Here is an 18,658-nt window from a genome sequence, read left to right as displayed (position 1 = left end):
TTCGGGCCGTTTTATTCATAGGACCAGTTACAACACAGAAGTCTACTTGACAGGAGATATATCGTATCCTCAGGTTGTATTTCAATCATCCCCCCAATAAAATATGCCTCCATGTGCCTGGGTGTCTGGTGTGTGTGTGTGTTCGAAATTGATGCCATAAAGGAAACCCAGTTATCTGAGGGCACTGCCAAGTCTGAAGCATACTGACTCTACCGTCCTTAGAAATCCTTTCATCTCCGTCCTTGGGGTTTCTCCTCCCTGCATTCCCAAGGTAACAAAAATGAGGGGTCATTAGTATAAGCCCACCATGAAGGCACGATCCAGTTTCCAGTTTTGAGGACTCCTGGATGACCCTAACGGACCATGGGAGGGGGGCCTGATGGAAGTCAAGAGAACCAGGGTCTGCTCCCAGTTCTGTCAGTGGCCTTTGATGTTTCCTTTTGCGGGTCTCTCCGTATCTCTGTGCCTGGCTCCCTACCTCTTACATTTTTGAGCCCCGTGCGAGACAAGGACGGGGCCCAGTCTACTTCTCTTTTAGCTCTCCCAGCTAGTCACAGAGTGCTCCGGCACATCTCATCTCCTCACAGGCCTCCAACGGCTCCCGCCCTCCCTGGGCCTCACCCTTCTTTACACTGTCTTCAAGGCTCTCCCCCAACTTTTTCCATTTTAAAAACCGGCTCTCTTCACCCTCAACTTCCCAAGATCCTTCCATGCCCATTTTCTAAGTGTCTCTTCCTCTCGCCTCTCCTTGTCCACGCAGGTCTCCCGGTCGGTCACCCCGTCCCCTCCAAATCTCTCAGCCCTCCCCATCTTCAGAGATCTCCTAAAACCCCACCACCTGCAGAAAGCCAGCCCCACCTACTTCCCAATGCACCGAGTTCTATCGAAACAACATCCACCTCTAACACTTGAGTGTAGACATAGATTAGTCATGTGCTCTGACATTTCATCCTGACATCGTCTTTCGATTCTCAATTTGATCCTCTCATCCTAGTGCTCCCACCATTTGTGACTATTGCTATGTCGAGAAGCAGTGTGGTCTAGTGGACAGAGCAAGGGTCTGGGAGTCAGGACCTGGGTTCTAATCCAGGCTCCACCACTTGTCTGCTGGGTGACCCTGGGCAAGCCACCTCACTTCTCCGGGCCTCAGTTACCTCATCTGTAAAATGGGAACTAAGACTGTGAGCCTCGTACGGGACACGGACTGTGCCCAACCTGCTCAGCTTGTACCTACCTCAGCACTTAGTATAGTGCCTGGCATTAAATCCCCCCCAAAAAAGTCCCCCCTATTAAATTGTAAAACTCCTTATGGGCAGAGAATGTTTCTTGTGCTTCTATTTTACCTTCCTAAGTTCTAAGTAAAAATAATAACAATAATAATGATGGTATTTGTTAAGCGCTTTACTATATGCCAAGAACTGTTCTAAGCGCTGGGGAAGAAACAAGGTAATCATGTTATCCCACGCGTGGTTCACAGTCTTAGTCCCCATTTTACAGATGAGGTAGCTGAGGCACAGAGAAGTTAAGTAACTTGCCCAAAGTCACAAAGCTGCTAACTAGCGGAGCCGGGTTTAGAACCCACAACCTGTGACTCCCAAGGCCACGCTCTTTCCACTAAGCCATGTTGCTTTTCTACGAGTACAGTACACTGGACTTGGGTGGCTCTCAATAAATACTATTCCAACTACTCTTACTCTAGGACGGGATCCAGGCCCTAAAAGTAACTAGGAACTAAAACCAAGATAAACCAAGCCCCCATTTTGGCTTGCCATCCATAATTCCCTGGTCATTTCCAGGTGAGTTCCTGTGTTCATGGCAGCAGTAGCAGTATTTATTAAGTGCTTACTGTGGGCAGAGCAGTGTACTAAGGTCTAAGGGAGGAATCCCAGGTGACGATCAGCATGGTCCCCATTCCTTGACCCACCCACAGTTGAGTGACGATTGAGAGACGGGAGATGGACACTCCGGGAACGATGAAACATTAAAAGCCCACATAAATGCTGAAATTAAAACCACCCTCAGCAGGGTGTTATGGCAGGAGGAACGGAAGGCCGGACGAGGAGGCCGTGGCCCTAGGAGTGCCTATTGAATGCAGTAAAAATTTACTCTTCTTTCACCTTCATTCCCTATTTGCAAATGCCAGTACAATTTAAAGCCAAAGATAGATAACTACGTGCCTATATATTTACATATATACCAACAGATACCCATAAACAGGCACAAATGGGAAGGCCCTCTCAGAGTCTGTCCCATTTATCGATGCATTTAAACACAAAACACATCCCCTCGTTTCCATATACACCTACTTCTCTGCCATGTGACCCAAGCATGGACACCCAGCTCCTGCCCAAGCCTGGTCTGATCCCTTAACAGTCCCTGCCAGTGCCAGTCCAGAACCACTTTCGGCATCGATCCCCACAACCCCCAACCTGAAACGAGACCTGCAGGAGACCAAAGGGGAGTCCAAAAAGGACCCAAGTCCAGAAGGGCCTGGTTCTGGCTAATCCGACTGGATGCAGCCCCCGGGCACGGGGGAGGGTGAGGAGAGGGGGCTTCCTAAATCCATGAACGGCCCCAAGTCAACCACCAACCCTTACACGGAAAGCCCAGATTGGTATGGATTCAGAAGCATATCCCACCATGTACTCACAAACCTATAAACCCCGCTACCTTACCTTCACAGACATTTTCAATCTACTCCTCTAGACTGTAAGCTCCTTGTGGGCAAGGAGCACGTCTACCGACTCTGTTATAGTGTACTCTCCCAAAGCGCTTCGTAATGTGCTCTGCACACAGTGCGTGCTCGCTAAATACGATTGACCGGTCCACCCAATACACAACCTACAAAACAGATCGATTTCCACACGTAAAAATCTACCAACGACAAATTGCAAAAATCAATATTCTACACCTATGTCTATGAGGAGATGGGCATCCACAGGGCCACCCTCCAATGGCAATCTCCTACTGCAGATGCTGCTTCTGATCATCAAACAGTGGTATTTATTGGGTGTGTTCAGAGCAGTGCAGCGCTTGGGAGAGCACAAGTCTGCAGGCATGATTCTTGCCCGCAAGAACCTTACAGTCCAGAGGGGGACACGGACATTGAAATAAATTACAGACAGCTATGTACACAAGTGCAGTGGGCCTAGGGAAGGATGACTATCAAAATAATTAAGGGGTACACACCTAAGTGCACAGGTGACCGAGGGGGAGCTCGGACAGGGAACTAGAGCTTAGTCATGGAAGGCCTCTTGTAGGTGATATGATTTTAGTATGGCTTTGAAGGGGGGGGGGAGAGTGGGCGGGGGACGGGTGTCTGCCGGAAATAACGAGGAGGGAGTTTCAGGTCCGAGGGAGGATGTGGGCAAGGGGTCGGTGGCTTCGACCGAAGTAGAGGGAGTCAGCTGATGTGAGAGGATTGTTACGATAAGTGACAACAATAATAGTGGTATTTGTTAAGCACTTACACTGCATTAAGGCACTGGGGCAGACAAAAGATCAGCAGGTCCCTCACGGGGCTGGCAGTCTAAGAAGGAGGAGGAAGAGCAGGAACTGAATCCCCACTTTACAGATGAGGGGCTCAAAAGCCAAGTGACCTCCCCAAGGTCACAAGGCGGATGAGTGGCAGAGCCGGAATTAGAACCCGGGGCCGATGACTCCCAGGCCCGTGCTCTTTCCATCCAGCTACGAGAGTATGCTTTTTTATGGAACCGGTTTTCCTTGTTAAAGGAGGAACTGAAGAGGAGCAGCATATCCCATCCTGTTTCTGAAGCGGAAGGAAGTGCTTTTCTGGCTCAGGACCAGAGAGGGATCCCAGCCAGGGGTGGGGCTACCTACCTACCCAAGAAAACTTCCTGTTTTCCTGGCCCTCTGGCCAGCTTGGGGGCTGGAAAAGGTCTGACCAACCCCCCCACACACACACACACACCAGGAGGCCATTATTCAGAAACTTCTGTCCTTCCTGCATGTTTGAAGAAATCTTAGGGCCTTTTGAGGGACCAGTTACTATAACCCAACCGAAGTCCTGGGAGGGATGTGGAAAATGAGAGGTAGGTTGGTTAGCCAAACCTAAATATTCTGAATAGATTATACAAGTGGGAACTTCCTAGGAGGGTTTTTATGGAATTTACCGATGTGGAAGCATAGCGGTCAAGGCGGTGCATTTTGCCCCTTCTCTCTCTGACCTTCCCCCGGGAGCTGTTTCAGCCCCAGGCCTGCTCGACCACCTCTGGGTATGCGTGATGACTTGACTGCCTCAGAACAAGGAACCCAAGTACTGCTGAGCCTTGGCAAACACACCTATCTTCTTTCTTCGGTCCCTTCTCTTCCGAAAGCTTAGCGATACTCCCTCCTACTAATCAAGACCCCTGGCCCTGCTCATCGGTAGTACCGGATCACCTAGATCAAAGCGAGTCGGGGGCTGGACTGAGATGCCTGTGGGACTTACTGGTTGTTTTTTTTTTTTTTAACCTAAAGTATTTCTGTATCATACTCTTCCGATCCTTAGGAATGCCGTACCAACCAACCGATATCAAGAAACCCGTATTGCCTGAAGTTGAGCTGGCCTTGACGAGCCGAGGAGACTCTGCCCATCAACCACCACTCCCTGTAATAAACCTGTCTCTGACTTACCCTTTTTAAACACGACGTAGCGTCGTCTGTGAAGTTTTTCTTCCATACTGGGAAGGAGAGACTTCTGATACTAAGAGTGCCATTCACAAAAGCCAGGAGATGAACTGAAAGCACTACATTGTCCACCAGCCAAGTAACAGCTTTTGTGAAAAAAAGTAAGCACGACTGCATAGTCGATAACCCAGAAAAGACTGCGCTGCCAAGTAACGAGTTTCCCGTCAGCACTCAAGTCCAAAACTTCTGGTCCCCAGGTATCACTGGACTTTCCCCGCTACTGTGTTTAGAGTTCTTTGGGTTGGATTTGATTCGAAGAAGTGGAGAAATTAAGAATAACTGGAAAGGTTGGCTGATGGTGGCTGAACTCCACCCACAGAATGTGATTTGCTACTTCAGAACTGCAAATGCTTAAGTTGATCTAACCACTTTCCTCTACAAAATATCCAGAGAAATATCTGCAACCGGTAAGGCTAAGTTCTGAGTTTGAATACAGACAAAAGGCTTTGATCGAGCAGTTGAAGCTTCCGGAAGTTCCAGGGCTTGAGCAGAAGAGAAAGGGGAAAACATATCTATTGCCTCATTACCAGTCACTCTCTGACCTTCCAAATTTCTGCAATCCCAGCTCATACCTAAATGTGCTGTGGCCTAGCGGAAAGAGCAGAGGTCTGGGAATCAAGCACCTGGGTTCTGAACCCGGCTCTGCCACTTGCCTGCGGGGTGACCTTGGGCCGGTCACAGCATTTCTCTGTGCCCGTTGGCCTAACTGTAAAATGGGGATTCATTACCTGTCCCCCCCTACTGCTTAGACCGTGAGCCCCACGTGGGACAGGGAACATGACCGGATTATCTTGCATCTACCCCAGCACTTACTACAGGGCTTGACAGAGTAAGCACTTAGACATAATTATTACTATTTGCTGCTTAGGAGAAGCAGCATGGTGTAGTGGATGGAGCACAGGCCTGGGAGTCAGGTGTTCTGATCCCGGGCTCCACCACTTGTCTGCTGGGTGAGCTTGGGAGAGTCACTTCACTTCTCTGGGCCTTAGTAACCGCATCTGTAAAATGGGGATTACGACTGTGAGCCCTGGGTGGGACAGGGACTGAGTCTAACCCGATTTGCTTGTAACCAACTGCCCCGGCGCCTAGCAGAGTGCCTGGGACACAGCAAGCACTGAACCAATATCACAAATTATTAGTATTATTTATCCAAATGCATTTTCCCCCCATTTCAGTTATGAATTATGAAAACAAAAGCACTCATGTTGGAAAAGATGACAGCTTGAGAAGCAGCGTGGTGCAGTGGAAAGAGCACGGGCTTTGGAGTCAGGGCTCATGAGTTCGAATCCCAGCTCTGCCACTTGTCAGCTGTGTGACTGTGGGCAAGTCACAACTTCTCTGTGCCTCAGTTCCCTCATCTGTAAAATGGGGATGAAGACTGTGAGCCCCACGTGGGACAACCTGATTCCCCTGTGTTTACCCCAGCGCTTAGAACAGTGCTCTGCACATAGTAAGCGCTTAACAAATACCAACATTATTATTATTAGCTTTGAGTTGGAGTTCTTTACTCTATTCAGGTTCTAAATAACCCTACCTTACTACTCCAGGCCCTCTCACAGCCCTACAGCACTCCTATACAACCTTCGGAGTTCTCATATATCTTTTCATGTTTGTGTTTGCCATCCATTTTCACGTATTTAGATTTTCCTACCTAATCTTCTATTTTTTTTTCCACAGTATCTGTTAGGCACTTCCTACCTGCCAGGCACTGCTCTAAAGCCCTGGGGTAGATCGAAGCTTATCAGGTTAGACACGGTCCCCGGTCCCCCGTCTGTCTCACTTAAGGCTCACAGTCTTAATTCCCAGTTTACAGATGAGGGGAGTGAAGCGTGAGGGAAGTGAGGCATGCGAGAAGTGAAGTGACTCGTCCAAGGTCACAAGGCATACGGCATACAAGGGGCAAAGTCAGCATGAGAACTCAGGTCCTCCTGACTCTCAGGCACGCGCTCTTTCCGCTAGGCCCTGCTGCTTCCCAGCATAACAGTGTAAAGTTCTTAACTCCCCAGAGAGCTTAGTTCAGAGCTCTGCACAAAGTCTTGACTGGCCTCAGCGGGACAGAGAGCTAAGGGCCACCCCTGAAGTTACTTCCTACCACCGGCTCCTTCCAGAGATCCTTCCTGACCCCAGACGGTCAACTCAGATCTATAAAACTGCCACTTGGGCACTCACCCTCCCATCTACCGCATCCACTCTCACCGCTCACTGACCCGTCTGTTTAGGTCTCTACCTACCCAGCTAGGCATACTCATCAGGGAACTGACCCACCCTCTATTTAATCATACAAGCTCTACGATCCACTCAGCCCCCACCTCCCGAAATCATCTAACAGGCACACACAAACCACAATCCAACCTGATTCGCGGGATCCCACAACCACAAACGAAGATCTCCACGGGTCCCAATCCTTGGCGGAGGGGTATCTCCAGCCTCTAATACTTGTGGCATCTGTTAAGCGCTTACTAGGCGCCAAGCACCGTTCTGAGGTCTGAGATGGATACAGACTAACTAGGTTGGACATGGTCCCGGTCCACAAAGGGCTCACAGTCTTAAGTAGGGAGGAAGAACAGGAATCGCATCCCCGGGTCACAGGTGAGAAAACTGAAGCACGGAATTTAATCCACCTGCCCCAAGGTCACCCCAGCGGGCAGGTGGCGGAGTGGGATTAGAACCCTGGTCCTCTGACTCCCAGGCCTGTGCTGTTTCCACTGGGCCACGCCGCAATCCTCCTCCCTAGCCATCTACCAATATTCTAGCACTATACCTGCATACACCCCCCGAAACGTCACGCGGTTTTGCCGATAACAGAACCACGGACCTCTCACTGTTTTCCCAACTCCCAAACTGTCCATTCGCTGAACCACGCTACCTAAACAAGCCATCCGTAAACAAACACGTAACGTATGCGTTGATTCAACTGAAAAGATATGTATTTTTCTAGCACTGAGTCCTCACTGGATGCCCCAGGTAAACTAGATGCTGAACTCCCAAAAAACTTATTAATCTTCATGTGAGAGAGACTACTACCTCATCACATAATCAGGCTCCCGGGCAGTGGATGGTGTAAGTCAGACAAGAAAGCTTCCACCACCTCCTCTCCAATCATATCGCTGAAATGCTCCTACCGCTACCAGCATCAACAGGATTTATCGGGCACCTGGACGGAGCAGGCGGTAAACTATCAAAAGAAACAGAGGGCTTCAACCCTGCCCAAGGAGCTTACCATCTGATCTGCAGAGAAAGTGGACAAACACACAGAGAAGAGACAATGCACGCAATACACCCAAGAGAATATAAAGTTAAGTCCACAAATGCCAGGACAGCACAAAGGGGAAAGCAAGCGGATTAATAGAGGAGTGACTCCGAAGGAGTCTTTTGGGGAGGTCTTTGAAGAAGGGGAGGGATGCGGTTGGATGAAGACGCAGAGGAGACAAAAGGGTTGGAGGTGGGCGAGTGTCATCCCCCTGGTAGCTTAAAAAAATACCGACGCACATCAACTATGGCCAGTTTCTGCTCACACCATCTCCTCCTCAGAAGGACCGATATTTAAAAGGTACACGCACGCCATTCGAACATCCCCGTCGTTAACCGCTGCAAATATCGATCTGTCGCAAATACATTCACCGCAGCGACTGTCCGCCCGTCCGTCGTGTCATCCACTTAAACATCCAAACCTCCCGTTCTTCTTTCTTCCTCCACGTACACTCCACGTGCCAAGCCCAGTAGCAGACTTTTCGAATCACCCGGGTGTAGGCGCGGGGATACCTCACAGCCCTCCTCTCCGACTCTCAATTCGAACCCCGTAACAAACGACCGGTCAGAAATGTGGCGATCTGATGCTTTCACACGCCAGTCAGGATGCCTGCGCTCACTCGTTAGGTTCCGACTATTCCCACTTACTGAAGGGTCTCCCTCACACTCGGGCGGACAGACCCTCGTCACGATGTCTGTGCCGCTCAACCTCTACTTAGCCCCCGCCACATAAACCCCCCCTTTAGACTGTGAGCCCGTTGTTGGGCAGGGATTGTCTCTCTCCGTTGCCGAACTGCACATTCCAAACGCTTAGTACAGCGCTTTGCACATAGTAGTAAGTGCTCAATAAATACGGTTGGATGAATGAAACTCTAATCTTTGCACTCCTAACCTTCTCATCACAGAAGACAGGTTACTTTGACCTTAATTCTCATCAGTCTTCAAAATATACCTTTAAATTAAATCTCTCGTCGGTTACCCAGACATCATCAGAACTCCATTCCTATCGTTCACGGAAGCGCTTTCCTTCACAACCGTAACGCTTTCCAGATCCCTCTTCCGTTTACCTGTTTAAACGCAACTTTTGAACCACCTACTATGTGTCTTGAAACATCCCAACTCTCTTACAAATCCCACCACGGTATCATTTCAGTCACAGCCTGACTGCCCTTCCTCACTCCTCAACCAACATTCACCCTCCTAACGCGACCCTCCCTATATCACTGGACATTATTAGCCCGGATCACAGATCCTGTACCATGTATATATATACACACATACATATACATCGTGTATAAAAATATATGTATATACACATACATATATATCTCTACATACACAATCTTTATCCCCACATTGACAAAAACCTACGCTGACCTATGAATGAATAATAATAAAACTTTAGATAATATTTAAGAGAAGCAGCGTGGCTTCATTCATTCATTCAGATTTATTGAGCGCTTACTGCCTGCAGAGCCCTGTACTAAGCGCTTGGAGAGCACAACACAGCAAGTCACTTCACTTCTCTGTGCCTCAGTGACCTCGTCTGTCAAATGGGGATTAAAAGTGAGAGCCCCACGTGGGACGACCTGTCATCTCCCCCGGCGCTTACAACAGTGCTTGGCACCTAGTAAGCACATAATACCCTCATTATTTGACGGACGAGGCGGAACTCAAAGCGCTGAGAAGTGACCGGGCCGGCGAGCAGGCAGGCGGCCAAGCCGGAACTTCGTCCCATCGTGTTTACCGAGTGCTCACTGTGTGCAGAGAGCGCTGTATTAAGTGCTTAGAGAAGCAGTGTGGCTTAGTGGGAAGAGCCCGGGACTGGGAGTCCGAAGGACCCAGGCTCTGATCCCGGCTCCGCCACTTGTGTGACTTGGGGGCGAGTCACTTCGCTTCTCCGGGCCTCCGTGACCGCATCCGCAAAATGGGCACGGAGCCTGGGAGCCCCACGTGGGACCACCTGACGACCCTGTCTCTCCCCCAGCGCTGAGCACGGTGCTCGGCACACAGTAAGCGCTTAACCAACGGCATCGTTATCATTCTTATTACTGAATCTGCAGGGAGGCCGGTGGTGTTTCTTTGGGGTGGACGGGCCTGCCCCGGGGCTGAGTTTTGAGGCCGTAGGGTGGGGGGCGGGGCTGTTCCCGCCCCTCCCCCCCCCAGCCCAACGGCAGCCAAAGCCCCCACCCCCGGGGGGTGGGGGCCCCCTCCTCGAGCACCTGGGCGGACCCCGGCGTCCCGCGTCCTGTCCCCTGGCCCAGGGCCACAGGGCCGCATGGCCTAGCGCTTCCAGCCCGGGCCTGCCGGTCGGAAGGGCACGGCCTCCGCTCCGCCCCTTACTTGTCTGCCGGGCGACCTTGGGCAAGTCACTTCCCCTTCATTCGCCCCACCGAGCCCCTACCGCGTGTGGGGCCCTGGGCTGAGCGCTTGGGAAGTGCCGTTCAGCAATAAAGAGGGATGACCCCAGCCCACCCGGAGGCCTACGGTTTGCCGGGGGGGGGGGCCAGTTCCCTCATCTGTAAAATGGGGAACGACACCGTGGGCCCCATTTTTTGGGTGTCCGACCCCATTCGGTTGGATTCATTCCAGTGCTTGGCACAGAGAGAGCGCTTAACAAATACCATCATCATCATATCTCGGGGCACGGGGACACCTGACCCCCGGGCCTGAAGCGGGGTGGGGGGGTGATGAGAGAAGCAGTGTGGCTTAGTGGAACGAGCCGGGCTTGGAAGTCAGAGGACGTGGGTTAATAATAATAATGTTGGTATTTGTTAAGCGCTTACTATGTGCCGAGCACTGTTCTAAGCGCTGGGGGAGACACAGGGGAATCAGGTTGTCCCACGTGGGGCTCACAGTCTTCATCCCCATTTTACAGATGAGGGAACTGAGGCACAGAGAAGTGAAGTGACCTGCCCACAGTCACACAGCCGACAAGTGGCAGAGCTGGGATTCGAACTCATGAGCCCTGACTCCAAAGCCCGTGCTCTTTCCACTGAGCCACGCTGCTTTTGTCTGCTGTGTGACCTCGGGCAAGTCACTTCACTTCTCGGTGACCTCATCTGTAAAATGGGGATTAAAAGTGTGAGCCCCACGTGGGACAACCCGATGACCCTGTACCTACTCCGGGGCTCAGAACAGTGCTCGGCGGATAGTAAGCGCCGAACCAACACCATTATCATTAGTATTATGGGGAGGGATGAAGGGACGGCTGGAGTCCGCCGGGGTCAGTCGGTCGGGCCGGCTCCCAGCCGTCCCCCTTCTTCTTCTTCTCCCAAGCCCGGGCTTGGGACTCAGAGGTCATGGGTTCTAATCCGGCCCCGCCACTTGTCAGCTGTGTGACTTTGGGCCAGTCACTTCACTTCTCTGGGGCTCGGTTCCCTCATCTGTAAAATGGGCATGAAGACTGTGAGCCCCACACGGGACAACCCGATCACCTTCTATCCCCCCCTCCCCCCCCCCCGGTGCTTAGAACAGTGCTGGGCACATAATAAGCGCTTACAAAATACCAATATTATTAATGCCATGATGAGGGTTACAGTTAGGATTACAGTTAGTCACTTCACTTCTTTGTGCCTCACTTCCATCATCTGTAAAACGGGGGTGAAGCCTGTGAGCCCCACACGGGGTTAACCTGATGACCTTTGATCCCCCCCGCCCCACGCTTAGAACGGTGCCTGGCACATAGTAAGCGCTTAACCAGCGTGGCTCAGTGGAAAGAGCGTGGGCTTTGGAGTCAGAGGTCATGGGTTCAAATCCTGGCTCGGCCACTTGTCGGCTGTGTGACTTTGGGCAAGTCACTTAACTTCTCGGTGTCTCAGTTACCTCATCTGTAAAATGGGGATGAAGACTGTGAGCCCCACGTGGGACAACCTGATTCCCCTATGTCTACCCCAGCGCTCAGAACAGTGCTCGGCACATAGTAAGCGCTTAACAAATACCAACATTATTAACCAACACTGCCATTAATTAATTATACAGTTAGGATTACAGTTAGTCATTTCACTTCTCTGGGCCTCACTGCCCTCCTCTGTAAAACGGGGGTGAAGCTTGGGAGCCCCACGGGGGACCACCTGATCACCTTCGATCCCCCGCTCTGTGCTTAGGACAGTGCTTGGCACATAGTAAACGCTTAAGAAATCCCACCATTATTAGTACCATGATGAGGAGGAGGAGGAGGAGGAGGAGGAGGAGAATTACAGTTAGGATTACAGTTTGTCCCTTCACTTCTCTGGGCCTCATTTCCCTCATCTGTAAAATGGGGGTGAAGCCTGGGAGTCCCACGAGGGACCACCTGGTCACCTTCGATCTCCCTCGGCGCTTAGAATAGTGCTTGGCACATAGTAAGCACTTAAATCCCACCATTATTAGTGCCATGATGAGGAGGAGGAAGATTACAGTTCGTCCCTTCCCTTCTCCGGGCCTCACTTCCCTCATCTGTAAAAGGGGGTGAAGCCTGGGAGCCCCACGGGGGACCACCCGATCACCTTCGATCTTCCCCAGCGCTAGGAACAGTGCTTGGCCCACAGTCATCGCTTAACAAACACCCAAATTATTATTATTATTAAAACGGGGAGGAAGCCTGGGAGCCCTCCGGGGGACCGCCTGATCACCTTCGATCTCCCCCAGCGCTCAGCGCAGCGCTTGGCCCCTAGTAAGGACTTAGCACCCAAATTATTATTATTATTAAAACGGGGAGGAAGCCTGTGGGCCTCACGGGGGGACCGCCTGATCACCTTCGATCTCCCCCAGCGCTTAGGGCAGTGCTTGGCACCTAGTCAGCGCTTAGCACCCCAATTATTATCATTATTATTAAAACGGGGAGCCCCCCGCCCCCTCCCCCGATGACCTTCGATCTTCCCCCGGCGCTCAGCGCAGTGCTCGGCCCAAGCCCGTCCAAAGGCAGGGCCCCTGTGTCTGCCACGGATCCGGCCCTTCCGAGCGCTCAGCACCCGGTAAGCGCTCCCTAAGCGCTTCGGCAACGGCACCATTATTTCCCCCCTCCGAGGGCGGGGAGGGGGAGGGCGATGGGGGCGGCACTGACCGCTGAGGGCGGAGGCCTGCAGGGTGGCCCCGGAGGTGCCGTCGATGACTTTGATGTGTCCGCGGGCGGTGACGGCCAGGATGGCGTTGAGCGCGGGGTGGTAGGACAGGCTGTGCAGCCCGTCGGCGTCGCAGCGCAGGCAGCCGTCCCGCACCACCGCCCACTCCGCCGCCGCCGCCGCCGCCGCCGCCGCCGCCGGCCCGCCCGAGCCGCCGCCCCACGACGACGAGGCCGAGGAGCCCGCCGAGCCCGCCGAGCCCGCCGCCGCCGCCGCCGCCATCTTCCCGCCGCCCGGCCCGGTCGGCCTGGGAGGCGGCTCCGTCACAGGCCCGGGAGGAGCGGCGCCGCCGCCAGTCACCATCCGGGGAAACCACCGACACCCCCCCCCCTCCTCCCCGACCCACCGGCGCGGGGGCGGGCCCACACGCACCCCGACGAGGAAAGGAAGAAGAAAGACGGAGGGAAGGACCGGCCGCCCGGGGAGGGGGAGGGGAAGGGGAAGGACGAGGGAGGAGGAGGAGGAGGAGGAGGAGGAGGAGCGGGGCGCGGGGGGGGGGGGCGCGGCGGGCGACCAGGACGGCCGGAAGTGACGTCAGCGCGCGGGCCACGCCGGCCGGGAGGCCGAAGCCGGAGGGGGCGGGCGCCGGGACGCGCATGCGCACCCGCGCCCGGGAGGCCCAGGCCCCAGCGGGAGAGGCCGGCAGGCGCATGCGCGCGCGCGTCGGGAGGGCCAGAGCGGAGGGGGGCGGAGAAAGGGCCGCGGGCCGCGCATGCGCGCGCCTGGAGGCCCAGGGCGGAGGGGGGAAGGCCGCGGGCCGCGCATGCGCGCGCGCGCCGGGAGGCCCAGGCCGGTGGGGGGAAGGCCGCGGGCCGCGCATGCGCGCGCGCGCCGGGAGGCCCAGGGCGGTGGGGGGGGGGGAGGCCGCGGGCCGCGCATGCGCGCGCGTGCCGGGAGGCCCAGGGCGGTGGGGGGGGGAGGCCGCGGGCCGCGCATGCGCGCGCGCGCCGGGAGGCCCAGAACGGAGGGGGAAGGCCGCGGGCCGCCAATGCGCGCGCGCGCGCGCCGGGAGGCCCAGGGCGGTGGGGGGGGGGAGGCCGCGGGCCGCGCATGCGCGCGCCTGGAGGCCCAGGGCGGAGGGGGGGGAAGGCCGCGGGCCGCGCATGCGCGCGCGCGCGGGGAGGCCCAGGCCGGAGGGGGGAAGGCCGGGGGCCGCGCACGCGCCGCCCCCGCGCCCCCGCCGCGCGCCCCCGCCGCGGCCGGACGCGCGCCGCTCGTCCCCGCCCCCGCGGGGCCGTGACCGTTGGGCCCTGGCGGCCCTGCCCGCCCCTCCTCGCGCTCCCGCCTTCGTCCTCCTCCCCGGCCTCAAGCTGCCCTCTTTGGGAGGGAATTTAGTGCTCACCCGCAGGGGGATGACAGTGGAAAGAGCCCGGGTTTGGGAGGCAGAGGTCATGGGTTCGAATCCCGCCTCTGCCCCTTGTCAGCTGGGTGACTGTGGGCAAGTCACTTCACTAGGCCTCAGTGACCTCATCTGCAAAATGGGGATTGAGACTGTGAGCCCCACGTGGGACCAGCCGATGACCCTGCAGCTCTCCCAGCGCTTAGAACAATGCTCTGCACATAGGAAGCGCTTAACAAATACCAACATTACTCTGGGGATGAACCGTGAGCCCCACGTGGGACCACCCCATGACCCTGCATCTCCCCCAGCGCTTAGAACAGTGCTCTGCACATAGTAAGCCCTTAACAAATACCAACATTATTATTCTGGGTGTCTAAGCGCTGCTGGGGCAGGGCGATGAACGAGGTTGGCCAGGGTGCCCGCCCTTCATAATAATAATGATTTTATAATAATAATGATATTATTATTGTTAAGCGCTTCCTATGTGCCGAGCACTGTTCTAAGCTCTGGGGGAGATACAGGGTCATCAGGTGGTCCCACGTGGGGCTCACAGTCTTCATCCCCATTTGACAGATGAGGGAACTGAGGCACGGAGAAGTTCATAATAATGATGTTGATCTTGGTTAAGCGCTTACTATGTGCCGAGCACTGTTCTAAGCGCTGGGGGAGATACAGGGTCATCAGGTGGTCCCACGTGGGGCTCACAGTCTTCATCCCCATTTGACAGATGAGGGAACTGAGGCCCAGAGAAGTTAAACAGCTTGCCCAAGGTAACAGGCAGGTGGCAGAGCCGGGATTAAGAACTCTTGTCCTCTGACTCCCAAGCCTGCGCTCTTTCCATTAAGCCATGCTGCTGCCCCACCTCACCCCAGTGCTTAGCACAGTGCCTGGGACAGAGTAAGCACTTAAATGCCATTATTTTTACTATTCTCCTCCCAATTTCAGTAGCCCCAAAGAGCCTAGTCCAGAAAGGAAGGAGATCCCATCCCATTCCCTGCCCTTCCTCTGCCCTGAGCAGGGTGGTTAACTGCATCACGCGTGAAGCTGCGTGGCTCAGTGGAAAGAGCCCGGGCTTGGGAGTCAGAGGTCATGGGTTTGAATCCCGACTCTGCCACCTGTCAGTTGTGTGACTGTGGGCAAGTCACTTCACTTCTCTGGGCCTCAGTTACCTCATCTGGAAAATGGGGATAAAGACTGCGAGCCTCACGTGGGACAACCTGATGACCCTGCACCTACCCCAGCACTTGGAACAGCGCTCTGCACATAGTAAGCACTTAACAAATACCAACAGTATTATTATTATCTTGGCCTGAGTTTCCTGCTTAAACACTGCCTTCTCCAAGAAGTCAGGTTTGGTTAAACATGATCTCTCTGTCCCCTGTACCATCCCCTTGATCTCAACTAGCTAATTTTTACCTGTGAATTCAATTATTCTCGGCTTATTTTCCCCTTTCTCCATCCTCACCCCCTTCCCACTACCCCTCAACTCCTTTTGGATGGACATTGAGTCGACACCTGTAGATGGTAAACTCCTTGTGGACAGGGAACATGTCTGTTGTGCTCTGCCAGGTGCAGTGCTCTGTATATAGTAAGAGTTCAAAAAATACCATTGATTGATCGAGTAAACAAAACCATAAAGTAGTAGTGTGGTCAACTGGGAGTTGAGAAACCTGGGTTTTGAATCCCTACCTCTTGTGTGGCTTGGACCCGGTTACATCGTCTTTCCGGGCCTCAGTTTCCTCATCCATAAAATTGGATTAAGATGCTCCATAGTGTTTATTGAGTGCTTTCCGCATACTAAAGGTTGGGGAGTGTACAATAGCGGGGAATTAATATTCATGAGAATGTGACATCTTGTCACTCACAGTAGGAAGCAACTTCAGAAATGTGCTCTCCCGTTGGGGTTTAGTGTGCCGTAGATCACCAAGCCCAGAAAAGAGCTGGAGCCATGAAAGTTGCAGAGAAGGGAATAGAAAGAGACAAAATAGGAACCACTGGCAATTCTAAAATTAGCAAAATGTATCGAAACCCAAAGGCAGAGGAGGAGTCAGGGTGGTCATTTCATATACAAATCCTTGTAGAATAAGAGGAAAGGGAGAGGAAGACACTCCAAATTTGCGCTGTTGAGCCTACAAGAATATCATTCTAGAGTATCCCCCAGTGCTTTTCCCCTCCCTCCATGCATATTCTCTGTTTGTAGGAGCAAGGGCTCCTGCCCACCTTGGGCTGAATGATATTTAACGGAAATGATGCGGGCAGCAGAATGGACTGGGGAGAGACAGGTGGCAGGGAGGCCTGCAAGGAGACTGAGGCGGTAATCAAGGCGAGATAGGATGGGTGCTTGGGTCAGCGAGGTGGTCGTCTGGCTGGAGAGGAAAGGGCAGATTCTAAAGCTGTTGTGAAAGTAAAACGGGCAGGATTTGGTGACAGTTTGAACGAGGGAGGTGAGTTGAAGACGATGCTGAGGTTACAATCTCGGTGAGACAGGGAGGATGGTGGTGCTGTCTACGGTGATGGGAAAGTTAGGGGGAGGACCCAATTTGGGTAGGAATAGGAGAAATTTGAGGCGTTGGCGGGATATCCAACTAGAGATGTCTCGAAGGCTGGAGGAAATCCAAGAGTGCAGAAGAAACTCAGGGTATTTATCTCAGGCATACGATTGGGAGATAACATACAGGGGGTCAAATTCCTCCTAGAGACACATATACTCTGCCTTTCAGTCTCTTTTCAGGACTTGGAGCTGAAATAAACCTTTCCCTGTTTCTCTAGACCGCCTTTCTCCGTGCTATCTTTACAAGGAAGGCTGTGATGTAAACCCAACAGATCAACAGAGCTCATTTGAAAAAGTTTAGGCGTAAATTTCCGTCACAGGAAACATTTCCACATCATATAAAAATATAAAACTCTTAGATTATTCGAGAGCAGCTCAAGGGAGCCGTGGGCTCCGAGATCTGAAAATTTCCCCCAAATAATAAGCACCCAGAAGTGCCTCCTCTCCACTGATTTAAAAAGGAAACCATCTTAGTTCTTCGTTAGGTTGAGCGAGGAGTGGTGGGATACATGCAGAGAGTTTGCATGACTTGCAATTTTAATTAGGTTTGTTCAGGCTCTGGGAATCAGCTTGTACTACAGCCAGGATCCCGGGGAGCTGCTCGTTATCCCCTTAGATAAGTAGAAAACGAACACACGCTCACTCCTAGAGCGATGACATTGCTAACAGCGGGCTTCAAGGAGCGACCGAATCCAGGTAGCCGACTCCGAAGCTGCGGGAATTCTGCTTGCCTTCTGGCTCCCAGGCAACCCGGGGTGTAGAACTGGGCAGCCTGGATCACAGATTCAGAAGCTCTGGGCACTTCAAGGGATTCCCGAAAGCTAAGAGCCTCGTCTCCCTCCTGTGAAGCCGATCCAACCAAGAGGGCTCCCCCGAAGTCGACGGCGGCTTTTGTCCCGAATCGGGTCCTTTGTGTAGAGAGCAGCGGTGTTACGATAGAGAAACACGTTTCTACCTTTCTGGGAGTTTATTTCCTAAGGCAAATCAGATTGGCAACGTGGGCTCAGGGCAAGCTTCAAAACGGGTTGGGAAAAATGAAAAATCAGCTAGCGTGTACTAATGATAGCTGAAGTGTAAGTCAGCCGATGCCCGGGGGGTTGTTACAGGGACTTTTTGTGCCGGTTCAGCACAGAAGGGCTGGAAACAGGGCAGGCTTCAGGGAAAAATTTGGGCTCCCTCCCCTTGTGCGTGACCATGTTACGCTGTACCTTGATCTCGTCCGTTTCCCCGCCGACCCCTGGCTCCCATCCTCCCTCTGGCCTGGAACTCCCCCCCACCCCATACCTGGCAGACTACTACTCTCCCCACCTTCAAAACCCTCCTAAAATCACATCTCTTCCAAGTGGCCTTTCCTGACCAAGCCCTCATTTCCCTTAATCGCCCTTCATTCTCCATCGCCCAGGAACTCGGATCTGTCCCCTTCCGTACCCGACCCTCAGGCCCACAGCCCTTAGACATAGCCTTCCCTTGCCATTTCCCCCTGCTGGAATTTATTTCCAGGTCTCTCCCTCTAGATCTTAAGCCCCTTGTGGGCAGGGATCATTCCTACCAACGCTTGGATTATACTCTCCCTAGCACTCAGCACAGTGCTCTTCGGGAAGCACCGGTGCCCCAGCCCAACAACAGCTCCTCGTTGAGGGCGGAGGAGGCCCAAGGCACGTGTTTCCCACCGGGCTTCTGGGCCGGGCGTCGCGCCCGGACGGCCACGGAGCACCGAACCTCATC

At 53.5% G+C, this 18,658-nt stretch overlaps 1 protein-coding gene across 3 annotated transcripts in view; it reads right to left on the bottom strand.

The window, feature by feature from the left end:
• Nucleotides 1-13,443, bottom strand: part of BIRC6 (baculoviral IAP repeat containing 6) — a 295,572-nt gene extending 282,129 nt beyond the window's left edge. For all 3 annotated transcript variants that reach the window (XM_029060209.2, XM_029060223.2, XM_029060216.2), the window contains exon 1: nucleotides 12,983-13,443. In XM_029060209.2, the coding sequence (XP_028916042.1) occupies nucleotides 12,983-13,343 (361 nt within the window). In that variant the 5' untranslated portion in view covers nucleotides 13,344-13,443. The remainder of the gene's footprint in view (nucleotides 1-12,982) is intronic.
• Nucleotides 13,444-18,658: the final 5,215 nt, after the last annotated feature.

Source organism: Ornithorhynchus anatinus, chromosome 1, assembly GCF_004115215.2.
Source record: "Ornithorhynchus anatinus isolate Pmale09 chromosome 1, mOrnAna1.pri.v4, whole genome shotgun sequence".
NCBI classification, from domain to species: Eukaryota; Metazoa; Chordata; class Mammalia; order Monotremata; family Ornithorhynchidae; genus Ornithorhynchus; species Ornithorhynchus anatinus.
Note: the sequence above shows the minus strand (reverse complement) of the source record. Positions and strands in the feature narration are given on the sequence as shown.